Source organism: Helicoverpa zea, chromosome 11 (assembly GCF_022581195.2).
Source record: "Helicoverpa zea isolate HzStark_Cry1AcR chromosome 11, ilHelZeax1.1, whole genome shotgun sequence".
In the NCBI taxonomy this organism is placed as follows: Eukaryota; Metazoa; Arthropoda; class Insecta; order Lepidoptera; family Noctuidae; genus Helicoverpa; species Helicoverpa zea.
Window position 1 is genome coordinate 8922153 of NC_061462.1, and position 21954 is coordinate 8944106.

Here is a 21954-nt window from a genome sequence, read left to right on the forward strand (position 1 = left end):
TTTTGTACTTATTTAGTAGAAAGTTAAAAAGTATTGTAGGCTCAATCTTGGAATTTGTAGTATAATAGTTCAAAAGTTATATGAACATAAAGGTGGCTCCTCAATCTAAATATTTGGACTGAGGAGCCACGTTGGAACACAGAAAGTATACGATGTACATTCTTGAAAATTTTGTATGATTTAGTAGTAATTGAGCGCAATGCGTACTAATAATTTAATTCCAGTACCTTTAATATTTAAGAAGATACAATACTTTTAATGTGGCACCTTAACCCATACAATGAAAGTGTGAATTCCCATGAATCGTAAGTGGCAAATTCAAATTACACCCCATAAACATTTAGTAGTAAGTGTGTCTGAATTTGTAGTACATAAACAAAGTAGTAAAACAGTGAATTTTGTAAAAATACGTATTTTAAGTGGCTCCTCAATCCTGACGTTTCTGAAATGAGAAAATGCTTGGGTTACCTGAAATCGGAATGGAATTAAAAAAATAAAGACACTAACATTTAGTATAAACTACTAAATATACATGCACAAATGAAAATTGTATGTATTCAATATCTGATAAAAAATCATCTTTTCCATTTTCCTTAGGACGTCGCCATTAAGGGTGACCATGTAATGTGAATAAAAATCAGGATAAATAGGTAGTTCTTAGCTTTGACGCCAATTTTTTATGAAACCTCTGTAGACAAACGCATTTATGGCTATTCCGCAAAGTATTTAATAACGTGATTTTTATTCACATTACATGGTCACCCTTAATGGCGACGTCCTAAGGAAAATGGAAAAGATGATTTTTTATCAGATATTGAATACATACAATTTTCATTTGTGCATGTATATTTAGTAGAAATTTATACTAAATGTTAGTGTCTTTATTTTTTTAATTCCATTCCGATTTCAGGTAACCCAAGCATTTTCTCATTTCAGAAACGTCAGGATTGAGGAGCCACTTAAAATACGTATTTTTACAAAATTCACTCAATTTTACTACTTTGTTTATGTACTACAAATTCAGACACACTTACTACTAAATGTTTATGGGGTGTAATTTGAATTTGCCACTTACGATTCATGGGAATTCACACTTTCATTGTATGGGTTAAGGTGCCACATTAAAAGTATTGTATCTTCTTAAATATTAAAGGTACTGGAATTAAATTTTTAGTACTCATTGCGCTCAATTACTACTAAATCATACAAAATTTTCAAGAATGTACATCGTATACTTTCTGTGTTCCAACGTGGCTCCTCAGTCCAAATATTTAGATTGAGGAGCCACCTTTGTGTTCATATAACTTTTGAACTATTATACTACAAATTCCAAGATTGAGCCTACAATACTTTTTAACTAACTACTAAATAAGTACAAAATTTCATTAAGATACAAAAAGTGGCTCCTCAATCCTGATGGACATAAAAAAATATATATTTCAATTCTGTTTCTAGGATGACAATATCAACTGTGACAACAAAAGGGTTGAAAAAACCTAAAATATTGTCAGTAGTACCACGGGTAGTTTTTTCTTGCCCGTGATACTACCAGACCGCTTGGTAGTACTACGGGAAGAAAAATTTACCCGTGGTACTACTGGTAGTACTATTGGTAGTACCACGGGCAACAAACGGAAGTTTCATTAGTATCCTGTAAGTATTTAAGAGGGCTATCACAAATTTTCGCGAATTTAAACGTTTTATACGAGTTTTGATGCTTTGGATATAGTCACAATAAAAAAACAAAAATAAGATTAAGAAAGTTTGATCATTTATCTTGAAGGTGTTTTAAATAAATATTTTAATTTGTCCACGTACATCAGTAAAATCTTTGTCTCTGCAAAGAATGTTTCATAAAATGTTGCTTTTGGGTATCTTTTGATGCTTTGGTACTCCGAGGATATAGCAATTTAACCATTTATAAAAATGTTCAAGATACAACTATATCTTGTACTTTAAAGTGCTTAAATCAGTTTATTACAATTCATACAGTTACACCAAAAATAATTCTATAAAACTGAGAGTTACTGACAATTTTCCGTACGAAACTATATTTTTTATCTATGAAAGTATAATCCAAATTCAAATAAAAAACATTTAATAATTAAGGTGGTATTGTTATTGTTAAGGTGGTATTGTATTAAAGCTTGAAAAAAAAAAATTAGTCTATTTAAAAGTAAAACAATACTTTAAAATAATTTTTGTTTGCAATGCAAAAATCAATATAAATCTTGTGACGCGCGGTGTTCAACTGTAGTCAGCGCCAAGCGCTTACCGAGGAAGGACGTCGCTCGCTGTTGCGCCGCGTAAACTCGCCGGAGGTCGAAAAATATAGCGCAACCTGCGCAACTAACACGTTTTGATACTAGTGAGTTTTTATTTTATTTATTAGTTATAATGATCTGATTGAAATGTAATATACATAAGTATTAGCCCATGATATTCTAATGCGAAAATGTTATAGATAGGCTTCTCTTTTTTTGATGTTGGTTATAAAGAAATATGTACGTAAATGTCATCGTCGTTAGTTTCGCTGTTGCATAATAATGTAATTGGACTTCTTTGATTCTTGCAGGATAATGAAAGCATATTTAATTCAGACTATCAGACTCAATTGAATACCAGTACAAATAATATGGTAAGTATTTTTTGTCACCCGCAAAAGGTATACGTGACATATTTGTTTTAATAAACTATCTACATTCCTAGTTTTCATTGTTGCAGGAAAATGAAGATACAATACATGGAAGACGAATTATAGATTTTAGTTTTTTTATAAATCAATTACTTATAATTGATAAACATGGTGAAAAGTTTGGTTGTCGATTAAATAATTTAAAAATTGTAAACGATTACTTGTTTATTGTAACTCAATCGAGCTATTCTAGGTTATAAAATTCATCGGTACAAATAATATTTCATAAACTATAAAAACAAAAATTATTTCGGAAAAAAGTGGCAAAGTCTCAAGTTTGTTTGTGCCGCGTGGCGGTCCGCAGGTGTGCGTTGCGTATTTCACTAGACGCACACATGCGCAAGTGCTGCCGGCTATCGTCTAATTTACCTACAACTGAGCAATTCGATTTTGTAATAGCGCTCTTAACAAGTTATGATGATATTCAGTTCTTCACGAGCACGGTCTTGATGCGCGCGGTGTTATTTGGCCACTGGATTGGATATGAACTGAATGTTATGACAATTATTAGTTATTTAGACCAGTTGTATATCAGTAAAATTTCAGCTCAGTACATTGGATAATTAATGAGATAATACGATTAAAGTCAAGGAAGTCAGGAAGTGAATGACCGTGGTAACCCGACCAAGTTTAGGTGGTTACGAAAAAGCGAAAACGCAGAACATTATGGTACCTTCTGAAATATGTAGGATAGTGTTACAAATTTAGTACAGACATGTACAAAAGTAAAAAAAAAACTTAAGTACATAATTTTTTAAGATTTTTTATTGGCAGGTAAAATAATCTTTTCAATTGAACTTTTAAAGTATTATTATACTTATACTTAAAAACAATCACAGATAAAAATTACAGATGGTAATTTTCCTTTTTTAAAATTTTCTTTTATTTTTTACTTTTTCAGTATACACAGTACACAGTTACAGTTTTTATTTAAATATAGGTACCACTGACCTCTATAAAAAACGCGGTCAGTAGGTATAGAGGTCAGTGATAGGTACACATTGGAATGTGTTATGATCACAGACAATACATAATGTACAATGTTTTTTTCAGTTAACACTAAACTTACGTATGTCTTATTTAACAGTGTACGCGTCTGTACCGAAATTGTAAGGTGTATTATACTCAACATTTCAAAAGATAGTATAATGTTCTGCGTTTTCGCTTTTTCGTAACCACCTAAACTTGGTCGGGTTACCACGGTCATTGACTTCCTAATGACTTTAATCGTATTATCTCATTAATTATATATCCAATGTACTGAGCTGAAATTTTACTGATATACAACTGATCTAAATAACTACTAATTGACATAACATTCAGTTCATATGTCCAATCCAGTGGCCAAATAACACCGCGCGCATCAAGACCGTGCTCGTGAAGAACTGGGGCCCGATTCTCCTAATTTTACTTAAGCGACATACGATTCACGTTCGACTCGATTCGACTGCGATCCGATCCCGACTCGATTACGATTGAAGCGTATGTGGCATTCCGCTATTTTTTCTTTGAAATAAACGTTTTTATCCTTTTCTGTCATTCAATAATGAATCATTTTGTCTGCAAATGATTTATGATTGCAAAATGATTGTAGAACAAACTACCGTATAGACCAAAATTACCAAAATAGCAGACCAATCGCACACCAATCAAATGTCAATCGAATACGATTGGTCTTTTATTAGTAGCAGAATGCCCGATATGGTTAAAACTGGTATTGCGATCATATTGCGATTCGATTTCTATTCGATTTTGACAATATTAACTTAGGAGTATCGGGCCCCGGAATATCATCATAACTTGTTAAATACTTACAGGATACTAATGAAACTTCACATACATTTGAAGGCACTTACAAGCTTTAAAATAACGTTTAAAGTTAGTCTTTAGACTTCTTATTGAGAGTGCTGGGACCAATATGCATTATTTTGGTTTTATTATTGCCGAACAAATTTAAACTAATTCCTAGGAAGTCATGTACAAAATATAATAAGAATCCGCTTAAGCATTTCAGAGATCTAGCAAAACCAAAAACGTTACCCCAGCAAAATCTCGAATAACTTCGCAACCGAAGAAAGAACAAATACAAAATATGGCACAACATTTACTTTATCTAGACAACTAATTTTATAGGTAATATTTATTTAAATATTCCCATTAGAAAGAAAAAGGTCTGGTTGGCGTAACGTTACGCCAGCAGGAAATTTTTTAGTGAAATAATTAAAAAACTATAAGCGCAACAAATTTAAAAATGTGCGCAACAATTACAGAAGCCGCACAACTAATTATCTATAAGATTAAAATGACCATTTTCGACAACATCTGGCCTGGGTAAACCACAGTGTAGAATTCAGATATCTAGAGATATTGTGTAAGTAATAGGAAGATCTAACCAAACCAGCGAATCACAGATCAATGTAAAGAAATCAAACACTAGGTAGGTACGGTCAGCATCAAAAGTAGCTGAACAAATCAACATATTCAAAACTGTCTAACAATTTAGAGTTAATAATTATATATAATAATTACATAGAGATAATTTTTTAGTAACACAGACGACACTTGCTTAACGTCATAAGCTTTTAATAATGTACAAAGATTTGTTCAGCTAGTTTTGAAGCTGACTGTGCATAAAGAATGAATGCTTATTATTATACAATATAAGAGAGTAGAGGTTCATAATCAGAAATGCTACTTGTATGGCTACTGACAAAAACAACAATTTTTACACAGTCTGAAACTTGATCTCGAAAATATAGGAGCAAGACTACCAGCCTCGATGAGAAGGGATATTCACTAGTACCTAAGTACTTAGGTAAATCTGCTATTAAGTGCTACCTACTGTTTTTTTATATATTTGGTTGGCTGTTTGGGGTTATTCCCGCTCGGTAACACCCTTTCGTCGACACTGTGGACGATCGGGAGAAAAAAGTTTCGTTCGTTCACAGTGTTGACGAATGCTACTTATTATTTCGGGTAATTCCCGTTCGGTAACACCTTTCGTTCCTGTCGTCAACACTGTTGACGATCGGGAAAAAGAAGTTTCGTTCGTTCACAGTGTCCATGAATGCTGGTTTTTATTTTTAAAATATAGAAATAAAAATAAAACATGTCATGGATTTTTAAAGTGTAAAATGGTTATTATGAACATGATAAGGCCATTTTTTTATTTTCTAGTTAATTGTGTTTTAAAAGTTCTAACATAATCCATTAAAACATTTTAAAAATTCAAACAAATAAAAACCAGCATTCATGGACACTGTGAACGAACGAAACTTTTTCCCGATCGTCAACAGTATTGACGACAGGAACGAAAGGTGTTACCGAACGGGAATTACCCGAAATAATAAGTTGCGTTCGTCAACACTGTGAACGAACGAAACTTTTTTTTCCCGATGGTCAACAGTGTTCACGAAAGGGTGTTACCGAACGGGAATAACCCGCTGTTTGATGCCTGTAATACCTGCATGACGAACGTTCTTTTTTTTAGAAAAATGGCTCCCTATTCTATAATAAAGACATTGGAGGTAGCAATGAAACTTCTCAGCGTCCTGTAGCATTGTAGCGGTTGTATAAACATCACGATTACGTGTCGGTGGAAGGCACGCTTGCGGTGCGGAAACGGCGCGACCGTTGATTTCACTTTCATTTTATCAGTGTGGAAAATCCAGCGCTATCCGCTGTTGATTCCCACAGCCGTAACTTTTTTATTTTAATTGTATCTGTTGCGTTTTTGTTAGTTTATGGTGGGTTGTGGTGGTACAAGTAGGTACTAGGAGCTACCTACTCATTGAACTACCAACCGTCTGGTTGTTCTACAGTTCCAAGGTCTATAAAGAATACCAAATTAATTCTAACAAATAGCAATGTGGGCCTAAAGAACAGCGTAGCTTTTAGTTATCTGGTATTTCTCTTACCTTTACACATTCAGATCAAACTTCAGTTTCTCTATCGATAACTAAAGTTGATTGTAAATTAGTTACCAAATAATTATTTCTGCCAAGATGAACAGCATCTTCCTTCTAATAACTATGGATAGGACTGTCAACACGGCTGCCTTGAACACAGCAAAGTGCACGTGCTATAGCATCGCTGCAGCTGAGGTTGGCGCGAGTGGGGGTTGGATCTCGGCAATAGGTTTTTGGTGCGGAGAGAAAGTACGGTTGGTGGTGGCCGAAGACCCCTGCTCGGCGGCACTCGGTGGACTCCGCGCGGCCGCGGCCGACACTCGGCCGGCGTTTCATGGGCAGTCTGTTTGCGAAATAATGCCATTGAATCGCTGACGCCGAATTTGCCAGTGAACGCGCCGAGCGCGGAGATGCCGCGCAAATAAATAGTGGTGCGCACCAATGATAACGACAAGCTCTCGACCCAGGATACCCACTAAAATGTGCCAATGGAGTATTGTGACTATAACTTACGTGGTCCTTGCGTTACAATCGTACGATGCCAGGGAGATAAGTTCGCCGGATGCTGCTACTCTCGACAATCATGTGAGTACGAGGCTGATTATCATAGTAACGTCACTATCAGACCGTGAACGGTATCGGTCACAGCTGCATGTGCTTCGGTGCAATGACTTTGAATATGCACTTTTACTTTCATTAGTAGTCGTTTGCTTCGAACGTTTTGCCTGTTTATCAACAATCGGCGGTTTCATCTAAAGGCGCTTTTCCGCATTTTTCTTAATCGTACTGTTTCCAACTTAAATAAGCATTTATATAAAAGTCTATCTATTTTGAAAATACTGTTAAGATACCTCGTAATGATGATGCCTTTATAAGTTTTTAGGTCTTAGACCATTCTCCCAGTTATCGAGTTAGGTACTGCAGTTAGGAAGCAGGGCGAAAATTTGGGTTCTGATGGAATTGTTAGTGATTTTGTTAATCTCCTGATCAGAAAACATTACAACTCGGTTAACACGATAGTAAACAGCTCAGCTCTGAAAAATATTGTTTTGATAAGACGTAAGAAACTAAGAAGATTCCAATAGTTATTATGCCTTCACTGATATGTTGTCCACTTCTTGTGTTGTCGTTTCTGAAAATCTGAAGATTTGTTGTCATCGGATATCTATCTACAGTGTTAGGTGTTGAAAAAGATTGATGACCCTTAAAATGAAGGTACTTCTGAAGTGAGTCATGAAAAGGAATGAATTTCATACTCTGGTGCTAAGTACGAATGTGGATGGATGGAGATTAATCTATATAGAATAATTGCTTAAGTAGGTACTCTTTTGTAACACAAGTATTACCTACTAATAAGGTACTTACTGGGGTTATCTTATTTACAAATTGTGACTTCTTTGAGACGAACAAACGATGAAGAGGTATTATACTTCCTTAATAATTATTAAAGGTAATTGTTAAAGCTCTTATAAGAAGAACAATTTACACAATTCTATCATGTAACTTATAATGCTTCGTCATTAAAGTTATTGAATTATGTTGGTTACAACTGAGTAATAAAACATGTGTTGTGTGTAAAGCATACATGGATACCTATACTATGGTCAGCATGTGGTCGCATATAATATAATAGTTGTCATTTTCGTCCGATTGTCACTGGTGGCATTCAACTGTTTATTTTGAAAAGTAATAAAAAAGTGATTTGTTATTTTTTAAAAACATCAGATAAGATAGCGAAGTCAGATAGGTACGTTCCGACTGCTCAACGGTACCCCTTATAATGGCCCTTGTCCTAATTTCTTATTCACTTCTTCCATGCTTCTCTGTCATTTCACAAGCAACACTCAATCCAGCCATACCTATCGTATTTATGTCTTGTCACTCAATCGATCGTTTCTTTGGTCGTTCCCTTTCTCTGTATCCATCTATACTCATGCTTAATACCTTGCTCACAACATGCCCCTCATTCTTCCGCATCACATGCACTCCCATGACAGTTGTCCATCAGCTCTGTTGCCGATGGTTCCTTGGAAACTTCCTCTACACATGTATAAGTTCTCCACTTATTTCTTATTTTATCTATTCTTGTAACACCTTAGATTCTTCTTAACATTTTCGTCTCCACTTCGTACAGTTGTCTTTCATTGAATTCTTGTTGGGCTCAGCACAAACCTGCACAGGACAACAGATCAAAACATGGTATGAGACGCGTTAATTCTGGTAATGTTATCATGTAGTTACTACCTAGCTACAATGTGTATAGGTTCCTAAATATGTTCATCCAGAAGACATGATACTTAAATGAAATGTCAAAGGACCGTGTTGTCTGAATGAATGTAAAAATTTTATTGATGATTTACCAGTAATTTCTGCCTGCAGAACATAATTAACACTCGCCGTTGATCCGTTCTAGGTAATATCATTATGTAAAATATAATACCTTTCTGCGAAGATAGCTAATTAATTAACCGATGATGCGGATGTGCACTGCTTTCGCCGATTACGCTTGCCTTTCTTACATCATACTTAATTTGATTGCCATTTGCGGTAATTTGGGGTTGCCATTCAGACCATCTTTGCCTAGAGAACAATGGTAATTATGCCTAAGCTGAAAATAATTGCATAGAAATAGAAACTTACATCCCGGAAGCTTATCTTCTACAGAGAAAGCATTGCAAACGCTATTGGGTGATTTAGGTGCACCAGCCAATTTTAGCAACAAGCAATTAAGTATCTGCTAATCTATACAATATTGTGATTAGCAATGCAATGTAGGTTCGATTTTAGTTTGTTAAGTTCACGGGGGTACGTTAGAGGTATTGATAGATCTATACCTCTAACGTACCCCCATACATGTTTTATGTTTGCTTCTGCCAGAACGATTCTGTCCAGGGGCCCGATTCTCCTAAGTTAATAATGTCAAAATTGAATAGAAATCGAATCGCAATATGATCGAGTCGGGATTGGATCTCAGTCGAACCGAGTCGAACGTGAATCGTATGTCGCTTAAGTAAAATTAGGAGAATCGGGGCCCAGCATGCAACATCTTATACAATTTGGCAAATTGTAAAACCCCACGCGAAATTCCCCACGTCTTTCAGTTGTTTGTTTGTTTCATAATCTGTTGCGAAGATGGATGCTATGAATGGATATGACTAATGAAGTATGTTGATGAAATAGTGAAGCGACGGGATGTCGTGTGCAATCCGGAGACAACCATTTTAGGAATGTTAAGATTGTATATTGCTTTATTATTTTTTATTAGCTGCCTTTGTCACGGATGTGATGGATTAGCTTTTTTAAGCAACGTGTTACTAACGAAGTTATGGATATGTTACTCACTTCCTTGTTTTTGAATACTGAGGTCATTAGGTTTAAGCATAAGTCTATCATTGTTGTTTGTATCTTATTTTACTTAAAGATATTTAAGCGAACTAGGTACCTACATTATGTATTAGGTTGCACAATTTGGGAGTTGCTGTAGGTATAATTATTTAATTTAATTATACTGGTTATTTGGTGTTTAGATGTCTATATTTTTGTTTTGCATTTTGACTAATCGTTTGTTATGTTCTAGATATGTGTTTGGTGTCTAGAGCTTACCCTACCTAATCTCGTAGCTGGCTAGATTAGACAATAATGTATAAGAGAACCAAATTTTAGGATCTTGAAATTCGTTGTGAATTCTTAAACTCGCTCAGAATGTCTATACCTAATTAACGATAGGTTTATTCACGACTTAAACACTCTAAGACCCAACACTAACATAGTTAGTACATAATCCTGCTTCAGTATGTAGGTACACTAGATAGATACTTACTGAGACTGTATAGAACCACACTCCAAGCCCATAATCAACATAAATCGGTATCATTAACTAAAGGCGCTCATTGTTGGGCTACTAAATACAAAATCGCAATATCGATACAATGGACAAAGGTATTTCCATTTTCCTTATTATTAACAGCCAGCATATAAATCCTGTTCGCTGGAAATATATCGGCGTGACTACTTACTTTCTTACATTTGATAAACGGCTGCGGATAACAAAAACGAGAGCACTACAACAATTACCTCGTGAAAGGCGCCTCGCAATCATACTTTGGAAAGTAGTCTACTTGCTGACCTTACGAATTCACGGGTATCACACAATAAAAGCGAATGCGGTGAAAATCACGCCAATCAGCCGTAACCACCTATTTTGCTGACTTTGATTGTGTCAAACCAGTTGTTTTGGTTTAGATAACATTCTAAGAGCCGTTTTATTTTCAATGGCATGTAATAAATTGAATTCGGAAAAGTTTTTGTACTTCTCGTTTTGTTGCGTTCTTTTCTCCGCATCCGTCCCAAGCTTGCAAAGTTGTTTATCCACTCCTCAGTTTACAGAGTTGTCTGGAGAAAACGGATTATTATAGTGTTCTCTGATATTATGAATATTCTCGGCGATGAGACCTTTGGAAGTCTTCAAGATGTACAATGACCTTACGTTGGTGCAGCCTCTCTAGACGTAATAGTTCCGAGGGCATAGTACAATGAACTGAGACTGCTAGGCAAAAAGGAAAGCCATATCATAATGTTAAACGATGATGATATATGCATCTATGTTACCTAAACCAGTTACATAAAAACCGTGTTAAGATTTTCAAATAATAGCAAAGTTCAAAATTATGTAACACCAAACTTTAAATCTATGACTTTTCAGTTGATAGTAGGTTGTAGAATGGTTTGAGGTAGCTGGCTCTAAACTTCTAAAATAAGAAACAACTGACGTTCTTATTTCTGTTCGGCAATCTCAACGAATTTCCGCACACTTTAATTAGAAGAGTGATTTGTTTATGTATCCTTATCATGACTAATCACCGGTTACTTGTTGACTGCTTCTAGTATCTTGTTTAATTTGGCGTGCAGTATTAGGCAACACGTCATTGTCTCAGTCCCATTGTCCGCGGCCCTCGCTACCGACATTGAACTTCAGCCGTCAAGTAGACCAGTAATCGCAGCCATGGTCAATTACAAAACCTATTCATCACTAATAGGGTCACGGAACAGTATTTCAGGCGAGTGTGTAGTGGTTTCTAGATTTTATTCATTTTCAATTCACACCTTGACATTATTCGGTTATTTAATAGTTTTTTCGATTGTATGTACAAAGTTTCTGTTTGGTTCTGTTCATGTTATCAGGAATTGTGACTTGCTTTAAATCTGATCTAGTTATGTCTGAGATTATTTTCTCATTTTATAATTTTCCACGATTAATATCTTTACCTTGGCAGTTGCAATATTTATAAAGCGTCCGACCTCATCTTATCTGTTCCTTGTGGTTTACATTGAAATTCTTATAGTGACTTTGCTCTAGTTTATATCATTCGCAGCAATCGATACTTAATCCTACTTACAACTACGATGTAACTTCCTACTCAGTGGCACGGATGGCCTTATTAGTGACAATGTCCTCATGGTATATCGACAACCTTAGCCTCATAAGTTGTTATTATGTCACGATATATAGTTAGCTAATGCTGGCGACAAACAACGCTATCAGTTTCGTCATATGATTACATGAGTGGGTCAATAGAGGGAAAGTAAGTAGGCACATCATTGTGCATTCCTCACTCGACTACATGCAGTCGTGTAGGCATGCTATTCGTACTAACGCGAGAGATACCCTTTTTGGCAAATGACACAGTTCTGCTGCGTATGGCAACGGGTATTTCCAATTTGGAATTTTGTTAAAACCAAATTATTATCCATTTTGGGAAGGTTACGAAAGCCTGCGGACTTTGGAGTAACCAAATCTCCAATTACATCTTTGGAGTTAGGCGAGTATTCAAGTATGTTTCTAGGTCTCGATTTCTTTTCCAAATTAAATACTTATACCACTGTAAGGTATAATTTATTCAGCCAGACATTCAAATACATTCGTCAGAACTAACGATTTCCTAATGTACTTCAAATTACCTGCCATCGTGAGTCGTGAGATCGGCGAAAGTTTAAGTGCGTCTGAAATTAAAATGGAATAAAAAAAGGATAATAACGTACCGGAACATGGCTGTTAAGATTGTGAAAGCAACATTGACATTAGTCGCCAATTAACATCAGCGATTGCGTAACTATGGCGTGCCAGCCATCCGCGAAAGTAAACCGCGCTACCAGCATTAAAATGGTAAACAAAACTTATGTAAGTGCATTTCCGACGGAACAATCTGATAGGTACCAGTTTTATTATTATGTAATGTGCACAAAAGTCAACATTAATTTACATGAATCTTTACGAAATTTAGCACGATTACCTACTTCCGACTGCAGTGACACGCAACGATGATAGATGGTTTAAAAGCTTAGCATGTTACGACGTAACGTCATGCTATATTGTGAGCGTCATAGGTTGAGTAGAATGTGTTATAATCGCATCGTCGGCTAGCTCGTTACATTAGCTTCTTTTGCCATCATTGCTATTTACGTAGACATGTCACCAGTTGTCAGTAGCTTATTGAGGTAGGTAATAGATTATGGTCTTTATGCCGCAAGGCATCATTTATCAATCAGGTAAAGCCTAGTGATTTAGCTCGAATAATCTTTGGTCTGGATTGGAGAAATGAATTTTGCAAACAAATCTCATACCTGGTTTAGAACAATTGATGTCAATTAACTCAACAGTCCAATACGAGTATACGAGTGTACCTGTATATAAATTGCATAGAAGGGGTCAATTAAGAAGTTCTGCCAATGTTTCCAGGTACGGGTGTCATCAGGTAACAGGACGCAGCGGTTCCTGTTCGACGCCATATTCGGGCTGGAGGTGCCGATCCTGGAGGAGCAGAGCGTCGAAGATGAAGAGGAGGATAACCAGATAAAAAACTGCTCCTGTGGTATGTAGACAAAATATTAGTACATAAATGTAGATCAATTAAGTCACTTATAGAATAGCCATTTGAAAATATGGGTTCCTTCACCACCTATCAAATTTTCGCCAATCTTCAGCCTGAAAGCATCCCCTTGGGAGCAATAAAACATTGTATGAGAGAAATTTCAAACTAGTTCGTGTAAAAGCAATGAAAGGCTTTTCTTACGTTTATGCGTGTACACCCGATGTAAAGCAGGCATAATTAATTAGAATAATTTAGCACACTAGATAGCTGCAGTTTCTAGTTTTCCAATCTCAGTCTTCTAGTTAGCACTGCATTACCTATTAGACACCCTGAGGGCCTGAGGTGACGATCGAATAAGCTTAATGGGCACATCATACCGTCCTACATGATTTACAGGACCTGTTGTGGATAATTGGCAGGATAACATAATATACAGAACCACAATATTTTGGTTTCTATGTTTGATGTCTAGATATGACCAAAACAATGACATAGAACCAAAATATTGGAGTAAGATTTAGGGCATTCTCAACGTAGGATTCACTTTCATTCCACGGTGGTCCTATTGCAATGATACACATAAATCATCTACATAAAATAGTTGCCCAAAAATTCGATCGTGTGCCTATGCCTTTCTAATTTCTAGCAATTCTAATGTTCAACATACACATTTACGTTTTAGAGTGCGGCAGGGCAAACCCACTCCCTAGAAAGATGGGTAAGTTTCATCTGTGTACAGCACCTGATATCTATGTGCACCTGTAGATAGTACAAGTAGAGAGCACTTTATGTAGATCTATGTATCTTAGTTCCTAGATTTAGTTTGCACGTTTTACACGTTGGCGATTATTTACCAAATTATTGCCATCAAGTATTTTATCATCTGCATTGTTGTAGTGCTACCGTGTTTCAGCTTTTCTTAAGGGACCTGTAGTATCATACCGTGGAAGAATTTGAAGATCCTTAATTACATTTTTGTACAATTGGCTACTATTAAAGATCGCTGATGTGTATTTGAAACCTTTAATTAATATGTTTACTTTAGTTTATGTTTCCCAATTACCTAACATTTCTTGTAGTTATTATATTTTATCTTCCTTTGCGTGTATTTTTGTTACCCTGACCTTTTACCCGTGAATATCTACGCCAACTACTACTTATATGTATACAAGCTGTTGATTTGCATCCGTGCCATATTCAAGGACGTAATTATGCTAATGATTCTCGACCCAAATCAACAAAAAAATTGGTACGTCATTTTTTTTTAATCTTTTTTTTCGGAATTCCATCAATGTCATCTAGCCGTATTTAAACTTGGCGCGTGTGTTACTGGCCTTAAAACCGTGCTGCGCCCTCACACAAACGCAAACACAAAGCATACGCAACGATTATTCATAAATTTCATTCATAAAATTGGATTACTTCTGAAATACTACGACATTACAATGACAAAAAAAGCAGCGCATATTAGCCATTTCCCGTCTACTGTAATTCCAATCGATTATTTACGTATTTTATGTCCTCCTCCTGAAGTATGGCACAAATGCAAATCAACACCTTGTATATGCATTTATTTAACCAATGTTATTTGTTAATATCGTACAATTTCTTGTACCTGGAGCTTATTTTATCCATAGACTGTTCTCAGTTCCTCGGTCGATTGTGTCGTCCAACCTAACGCCTGATTCTGATCAATGAGACATTAGTGTACCTAATATCTTAGGTCTTTTATGTAGCTTTTATGCACCGCACCCACTACATTTACTACATTGAAATCTGTAAATCATTTATCTATCTATTCAAAGATTTTATCTGGCTTTGATATAGCATCTATTGAAATCGATCTGTGTTTGCAAACAATAGGCCTTCTATCTAATCATTATGAATTGATGAAAACGCCCATAATATGATCGATAGACTTTTGAAATTAAAAAATGGAACTTTGAAGTTTCATTTATGGCTTGAGTTTACGTATTGACCTGTAGCTACCTACAAGAAACTAAGCTAAAATTAGATAGGAAAGCTAGAATTAAAATATGATGATTAATAAAAGCGTTTCAAGTTACACAATACCCTAAGTCTCACCCATAACTTATTGCATAAATACTTTAGACAGCCTTTCTTCCTGTTCACAAGTGCATAGATAAGTAAAGTACGTTTAAAGCCGCCATTAGAAGCATTAGTGTTAGTATTTACACGTAAACAGCTGTTGTGTGGTAGCTGTGAGCGTTGAACCGTCGTTCATCACAGTGAAAGTGTAATGGACTCGATCTGCGCCCGCGCCGGATCGCGACCAACTCGCTATTAACTGCTATAACTTGTTATTTATACACTATTATTTCCCGTTCCTGTCAGTGTACAGGCGGGAATAAAATAGCTTTAGAAGATTGATTGTAGAATGTGTGTATAGTAGGGTGGGTCGTGGACCTCTGTTTAGCATAGATCCTCATTTGCTTAACGTATATCCGAGTTTATACGAATGGCCTCCTCTTTCCAGGAAGAATAATACCTACCTTACCTGCCTATTTATGATTTTCCTCTTCCGAAGTAATTGCAAATTTTCTTTACAACATTTCTAAGGTGATTCGCTAGATAATCCCAAGTCGTAAATTATAGTTTAGTGTAGCTTGTTGTAATTAACTTAATTGCACCTCGTAGATCATTAACTTCACGCTTGTCTAATTCACACTTGAGTATACCTACTGACCAACCATATTGATATAATTTATTATGACATTGAATTTGATATTTTGTAAATTGTATACTTTTATGTAGATTTTAATCAGCTTTGAGAAAGTAGATTTTATTTTAACGATTCGAGTAACTTTGTAAGTATTTTCAATACGATAGTTACTGTAATTTAAATTGCATATTTCACTACGAAAATATAAATTCTCCATCAAGGCGAAATCCTCAACAAATATTATGTAAAACAGACCGTATTGAAAACATAAACAAACAATCATTTAGCATGAGTTAACAGGAAAACTGTATCGTGTACCGCCAAGCCAGTTCAACAAACTGCGTTCACTTTCTAGAGTGTGGCGGGTCCAATCAGGAGAACCGCATCGTCGGCGGGATGCCGGCCGGCGCCAACCGGTACCCGTGGATGGCTAGGATCGTGTACGACGGACAGTTCCACTGCGGAGCCTCACTCCTCACCAAGGAGTATGTGCTCACCGCTGCTCATTGCGTCAGGAAGTAAGTGCTCATTTTCGTTGTTTTTTTTCCCCTCAGTTTTAAGAGCAGATAAATCAGGCGTTTGCAGGGATGTCTAATGTTATAATACCAGGAATTACTATCCTATTTGTATCGGAAACAAATGCCTTCTTCTAGATAAAACTGAAAGTAAAACGTGTGTATGTTTTTGAATGGATTAGGGAAGCCATGGGAAGTCCTATGCATTCATTTTATTGAAAGATGAGTGATTTCCTGGAGAAGCTTTTCACTATAACATTGTATCTACAACTACATTGTCATTACCAAGGTTCCGTTTCCAAGGAATTGGATAGCTTGCACAACGCCATTTATGATAGGTAGTCTTAAAGGTTAAACTTCTAGTTCAACCAGGAAGTTTATAGGAAGCATGTAATCGAAATGATAGGTTTGTTGCAACCAACTACGGTTTAGAAATCGAAGCGATAAGCAATGTGATTCTGTAAGGTATAAACTTTGTTATTTGTAAACCTTCAATTTAAGTAAACTACTGAAGTTAACTTCTAAAAAGTATGTACCTACTGCTGCTTTAGCGATTGAATTATTGATAGACCATACTGAACGAAGGAATTGGTAAATGAAAATAATTTTATTCTGTCTCCCAGATTTTTTAGCCTCTTCCTAGCCATGTGAAATAAGTACCTAGGTATCCTTCTATAAATGGCTGTTGCAACAACAATTTTTGCGTGTCATGACATTTTTATGCTATGCTATTTTTATAAATGACAGCATCTTTATTTAGCTAAGTACCGAGGCTCCTTACTGTGGGGCCTTTTCCCAACTTATCTTCCAGTCTAAACCAGCGGTTTACACGATACGACAACCTATCTGACCTCTTCAAGTCCGGGCAGCCCAACAGACTGTCTGTCTTCTGACTACCTGTAATGAGCCAGGATCCACCAGCTTCTTTGTTACACTTTAAACCATGCTGCATCATTCGTCATGTAACCTCACTGGTGGGAAATGAAATGAAATGCAATATTAGTTATATAATGTTGTTATATCGTCGCTGCGTGGAACGCGAAGTGAGCTCGTGGTCACACGCAATGTTGCATTACCTACGATAATTTACATTGGGCCTATTTGCTATTTAAAACACTTCTATTTTTCCGGTTGATATTTCGCCTATTCGTGTATTTTTACGTAATTTTTTAAATGGGTAAGTCTATAAAATGGAATAAATAAATTACAGTTTTCATAAATCTCCCGTGTAAAATGTGAAGTGCGTTTAATTAATGAGACATTTCCATTCAATTTGATCTGTATCTATTTTAAATATCTTACGTGTTAGCCACATTATTTGATCTTTAACATTCGACGTTGTATGAATTTCTACCTGATTTAAATGTTATTATCATGCGAAAAACTACATTAATAACATTCAATAAATCATATTGTATAATGGCGTGTTAGGTAGATAACGATGTAAGTTAAGTCATAAAATATAACGTGTGTTAAATGATAATATATTTAGGTAATCTTTAATAAAAAATAGTTACGATTCAATTATTATTGTTGCTTACACAATTTTTCCTTATACATATTTATTATAAGCACCAACCGATATATTTAGGATAATACATAGTTATTTGTTATACAAGAGTGCAAAGTTGCTTTTTAACGGCTTATGTTTAACTGATCACCAGATATAGTAACAAATAGCAGACATAAATAGTAAATGATCACCAAAATGAAACTCGCATTTTAATGCAAAACTATAACCAAAGTTTTAACACTTTGCTATCCTATTTAAGTGAAATTACTCCAAAATAAATCATGCGAAAGCCAAAAATAGTAAATGATCACCAAAATTAGACCACCATTTTAAAGTAAGATTAATTTAAGCAAAATGAGTCGAAATAAATCATTGTTATCCCAAAAGTAGTAAATGATCACCAAAAGAAGTAAATGATCATCAAAATTATACCAGCGTTTTAATATAAAATGATAATCAAAGTTTTTACATCTTGCTATCCTGTTTTAGTAAACTGACTCCAAAAAAATAAGTTCGGCCCTTTTCCTGCACTAGGGTGGAAAATTGTCTATTGCATGCCTCTAAACAGTACGATAAGAGTGTGTTGTCGAGGAAGTGTATTGAGAAACACATTCTTCTTCTTCTTTCTCCAGCCCTGTTCCCAATTTTACTTGGGGTCGGCGCAATATGTCATTTTCTTCCATTTTCCCCTGTCACTCGTCATACTGACACTCACGCATGCATTGCAAGCCGGACACATAACTTAATATGGCACCATAATACTTTATTTGGTAATAAGCCTACATTTTATGGCAATCACAGTGACTTATTTAGGAAAAAATAATACATTAATTTGGTCGTCAAGAGTTGGTGATCATTTACTAAATTTGGTGGTCGAATACAATTTAAAGTGAAGTCGTGACTAAAATAGCTGGTACTATTACATTTTTAGACTTTATTTTTCTGGTGTTCAGTAATTATTTCTGGTTACAAAACTAAGGGTATCAAAGCATTTTATGGTGGTCATTATATTTGTTCCCCTTTTTAACCGCGGGCTCAATTTTGATGACCGTTGTTTCAAGAATTAGAATCCTAATCCGAAATTATTTTAAGCAGTATTTTATTTGTTTAATATGTATTTGTTTGAAAAGTCTTATTAAGATTGTCACAAATGGAGTATTGCACACGATGTTCTAAATTCAAATCACATTGCCGCTCTAGAGGATAAAAACGGCTTTTGCGCTCAGATATCAAAGGGTAAAACTACTCTTTCCGAGATGGTGGGATGAAATATATATTTTTTTCTGAATTATGTATTTAATGTTCATACATTACCAACACAATACAGTAAATATAAACTTATTATCTGCAATGAAATAAAAATAATATTTTCTTAAAAATTCCAGATTAAAACGCTCAAAGATCCGCGTGATCCTGGGCGACCACGACCAGACGATCACGACCGAGAGCGCAGCCATCATGCGCGCTGTCACAGCCATCGTGCGCCATCGCAGCTTCGACCCTGACTCCTACAACAACGACATAGCACTCCTCAAGCTGCGCAAGCCGGTGAACTTCTCCAGGATCATCAAGCCTGTTTGTTTGCCGCCTTCTGGTGAGTTATGGACATAGTTGCATAACTGAGAACGTAGATCTGTAGGTTACCCAATATTCTGTAAAAAATCCTTTAAAAGAGGCGAAATGTATAAAAATAATAAAAAAAAATCTTCATCTTCCATTTCTATCATAAAGTTGGTTCTAGTTATTTTATGATATGGTAGTAAGTATTAGAAAAAGTTGAAGGAAGGTGGATCAATGAAGAACCCATCAAGTGGCTATGCTGATTAGTGTAATTCTCGTGAGAATAGAGACTAGTCTTATCACAGCATTGTTTCAGTTAGGTAAGGTCGACGATAAGTTTTAGGCACACTCCTAGACTGAAATACTGAAATTACTAAACTCTTCGACCCAGTTACCTGGACGACCCAATATCCCTAGTAATACTAGTTGTCTACTGGCTTCAGACTACCCGTAACTACTGCCAAAGATGTTCAAATAACAGTCGGGACCTACAGTTGAAAAAACATAACGATACAAAACAAAATGGAAGTCTATGTAACAATGAATGTAATACTCCCTTCCAGGCATAGATCCATCAGGCAAGGAAGGCGTGGTGGTGGGCTGGGGCCGAACATCGGAGGGAGGACAGCTGCCTGCCATCGTGCAGGAGGTACGGGTGCCGATCCTCTCGCTCAACCAGTGCCGGGGGATGAAGTATAGGGCCTCGCGTATTACTAACAACATGGTGAGTTCAAATTTATCTATTGTAGGCTGTTGACTTGGATAATTAAAAAAAGTCGCACTAGAAAAGATAATGGTCAGAGTTATGAAATCCCTCTTTGTGGTAATAAAAAAATTAGGAAAGATGTACGCCAAAGAAAGATCATACTTAGTTCCTGACGGCATTTTTTAAGTTTTACACGAATACCTAAGTACCATTTCTAAGGTCACACTCATACTGATTGCATAGGTAAAATGTCTTTTCTGGAAAAATGCTACGACTAATGTATCTAATTAAGTGGTCAAGTTATGTATAAAGTCTGCTGTTTGATTTTCAGTTATGTGCTGGCCGAGCATCGACAGATTCGTGTCAGGGCGACAGTGGTGGTCCCCTGCTCCTGCAACAGGGAGATAAATTCCAAATTGTTGGTACGTATCAATTGTGTTCCAGTTCTACCAATCCCGTTATCTTGGACACCGCATTTATAAATATGTATGACCAATGTTTTGTCATTCAAGAGAGATTTTCCACTTATCCCTAAATCTGCTTTCCACATTTTAATGATTGTTCATTAAAATTATTCTTCAGTCCAGTTTGGAGAAGTCAGTAGCAGTGCCATCTCTTAAAGTTTACTTACTACGTCAACATACCTACTTTGGTATTCCTATGTATTTGAGTGCCGCAACTTAGACAGATGGCGCTTGTGTACATTCAAGTTATTTTCAGGTTTTCATCGATCGATTATTAATTTAGCTTAAATAATTATTTCTGCCTGTAAGCCTTTTTTGATTTTTTTTTAAGGGGATATACTCCCGAAAATCTTAAAGTTCCTCATCTCAAGATATTGTATGAGGATGTGACGTGAAGCATCAACATTTTATTCTTAAGTGTATTTTATATAGTATCTAAATATTACTTAGGTATTATCTCGTTTTGTCCTTTTTTACAGGTATCGTGTCATGGGGTGTAGGATGCGGTCGACCCGGCTACCCGGGAGTATACACGAGGATCACTCGATACTTACCCTGGCTTAGAGCTAACTTACGAGACACCTGTCTTTGCGGCAACTAATTAATGTCACAAGCAAAAGAACACGCTGAACAATGTCCTTTTACTGGAATACAAATCGAATAACTGATATTTCCAAATTATTAGGCTACATATTTTTTATTTATTTAACACGCAAATAATGATTAGATCTTAACCGTCTTACCACAAAAACTTTTAAACGTCAGTTTAAGCCTTGTCTAAAAAAATGTCAAATTATGACGTTGACATGATGATGATGATGATGATGTCCTCCTAGCCGATTATCGGCTACGGCGGCTGTTCTCATGTAAGGAGATTAGCCAACTACGCAGGACATATTATAGTGCACGAGCATTTGCGCAGACACAGGTGCACTCACTATTCCTTAACTCTCATAGCCCGATGGGACGGTAATCCGACACGACCGGAGAGAGATCAGGCGCAGGACCGACATTTACGTGCTCTCCGATGCACGGGTGTAT

General features: G+C 36.0%; 1 protein-coding gene and 1 long non-coding RNA gene across 2 annotated transcripts; both read left to right on the plus strand.

The window, feature by feature from the left end:
- The first annotated feature begins 1784 nt into the window (after nt 1-1784).
- Nucleotides 1785-2782, plus strand: LOC124634509. Its single transcript, XR_006984877.1, has 3 exons — nt 1785-2368; nt 2576-2638; nt 2725-2782. It is a non-coding gene; the product is annotated as an uncharacterized LOC124634509 (long non-coding RNA).
- Nucleotides 2783-7009: 4227 nt separating this feature from the next.
- Nucleotides 7010-21678, plus strand: LOC124634739 (trypsin-1-like). The gene is made up of 8 exons (XM_047170399.1): nt 7010-7188; nt 13340-13472; nt 14155-14190; nt 16511-16673; nt 19569-19777; nt 20307-20467; nt 20781-20871; nt 21393-21678. Exons 1-8 carry the CDS (start codon nt 7045-7047, stop codon nt 21512-21514), a joined length of 1059 nt encoding a protein of 352 aa, XP_047026355.1. The 5' UTR covers nt 7010-7044; the 3' UTR covers nt 21515-21678.
- Nucleotides 21679-21954: the final 276 nt, after the last annotated feature.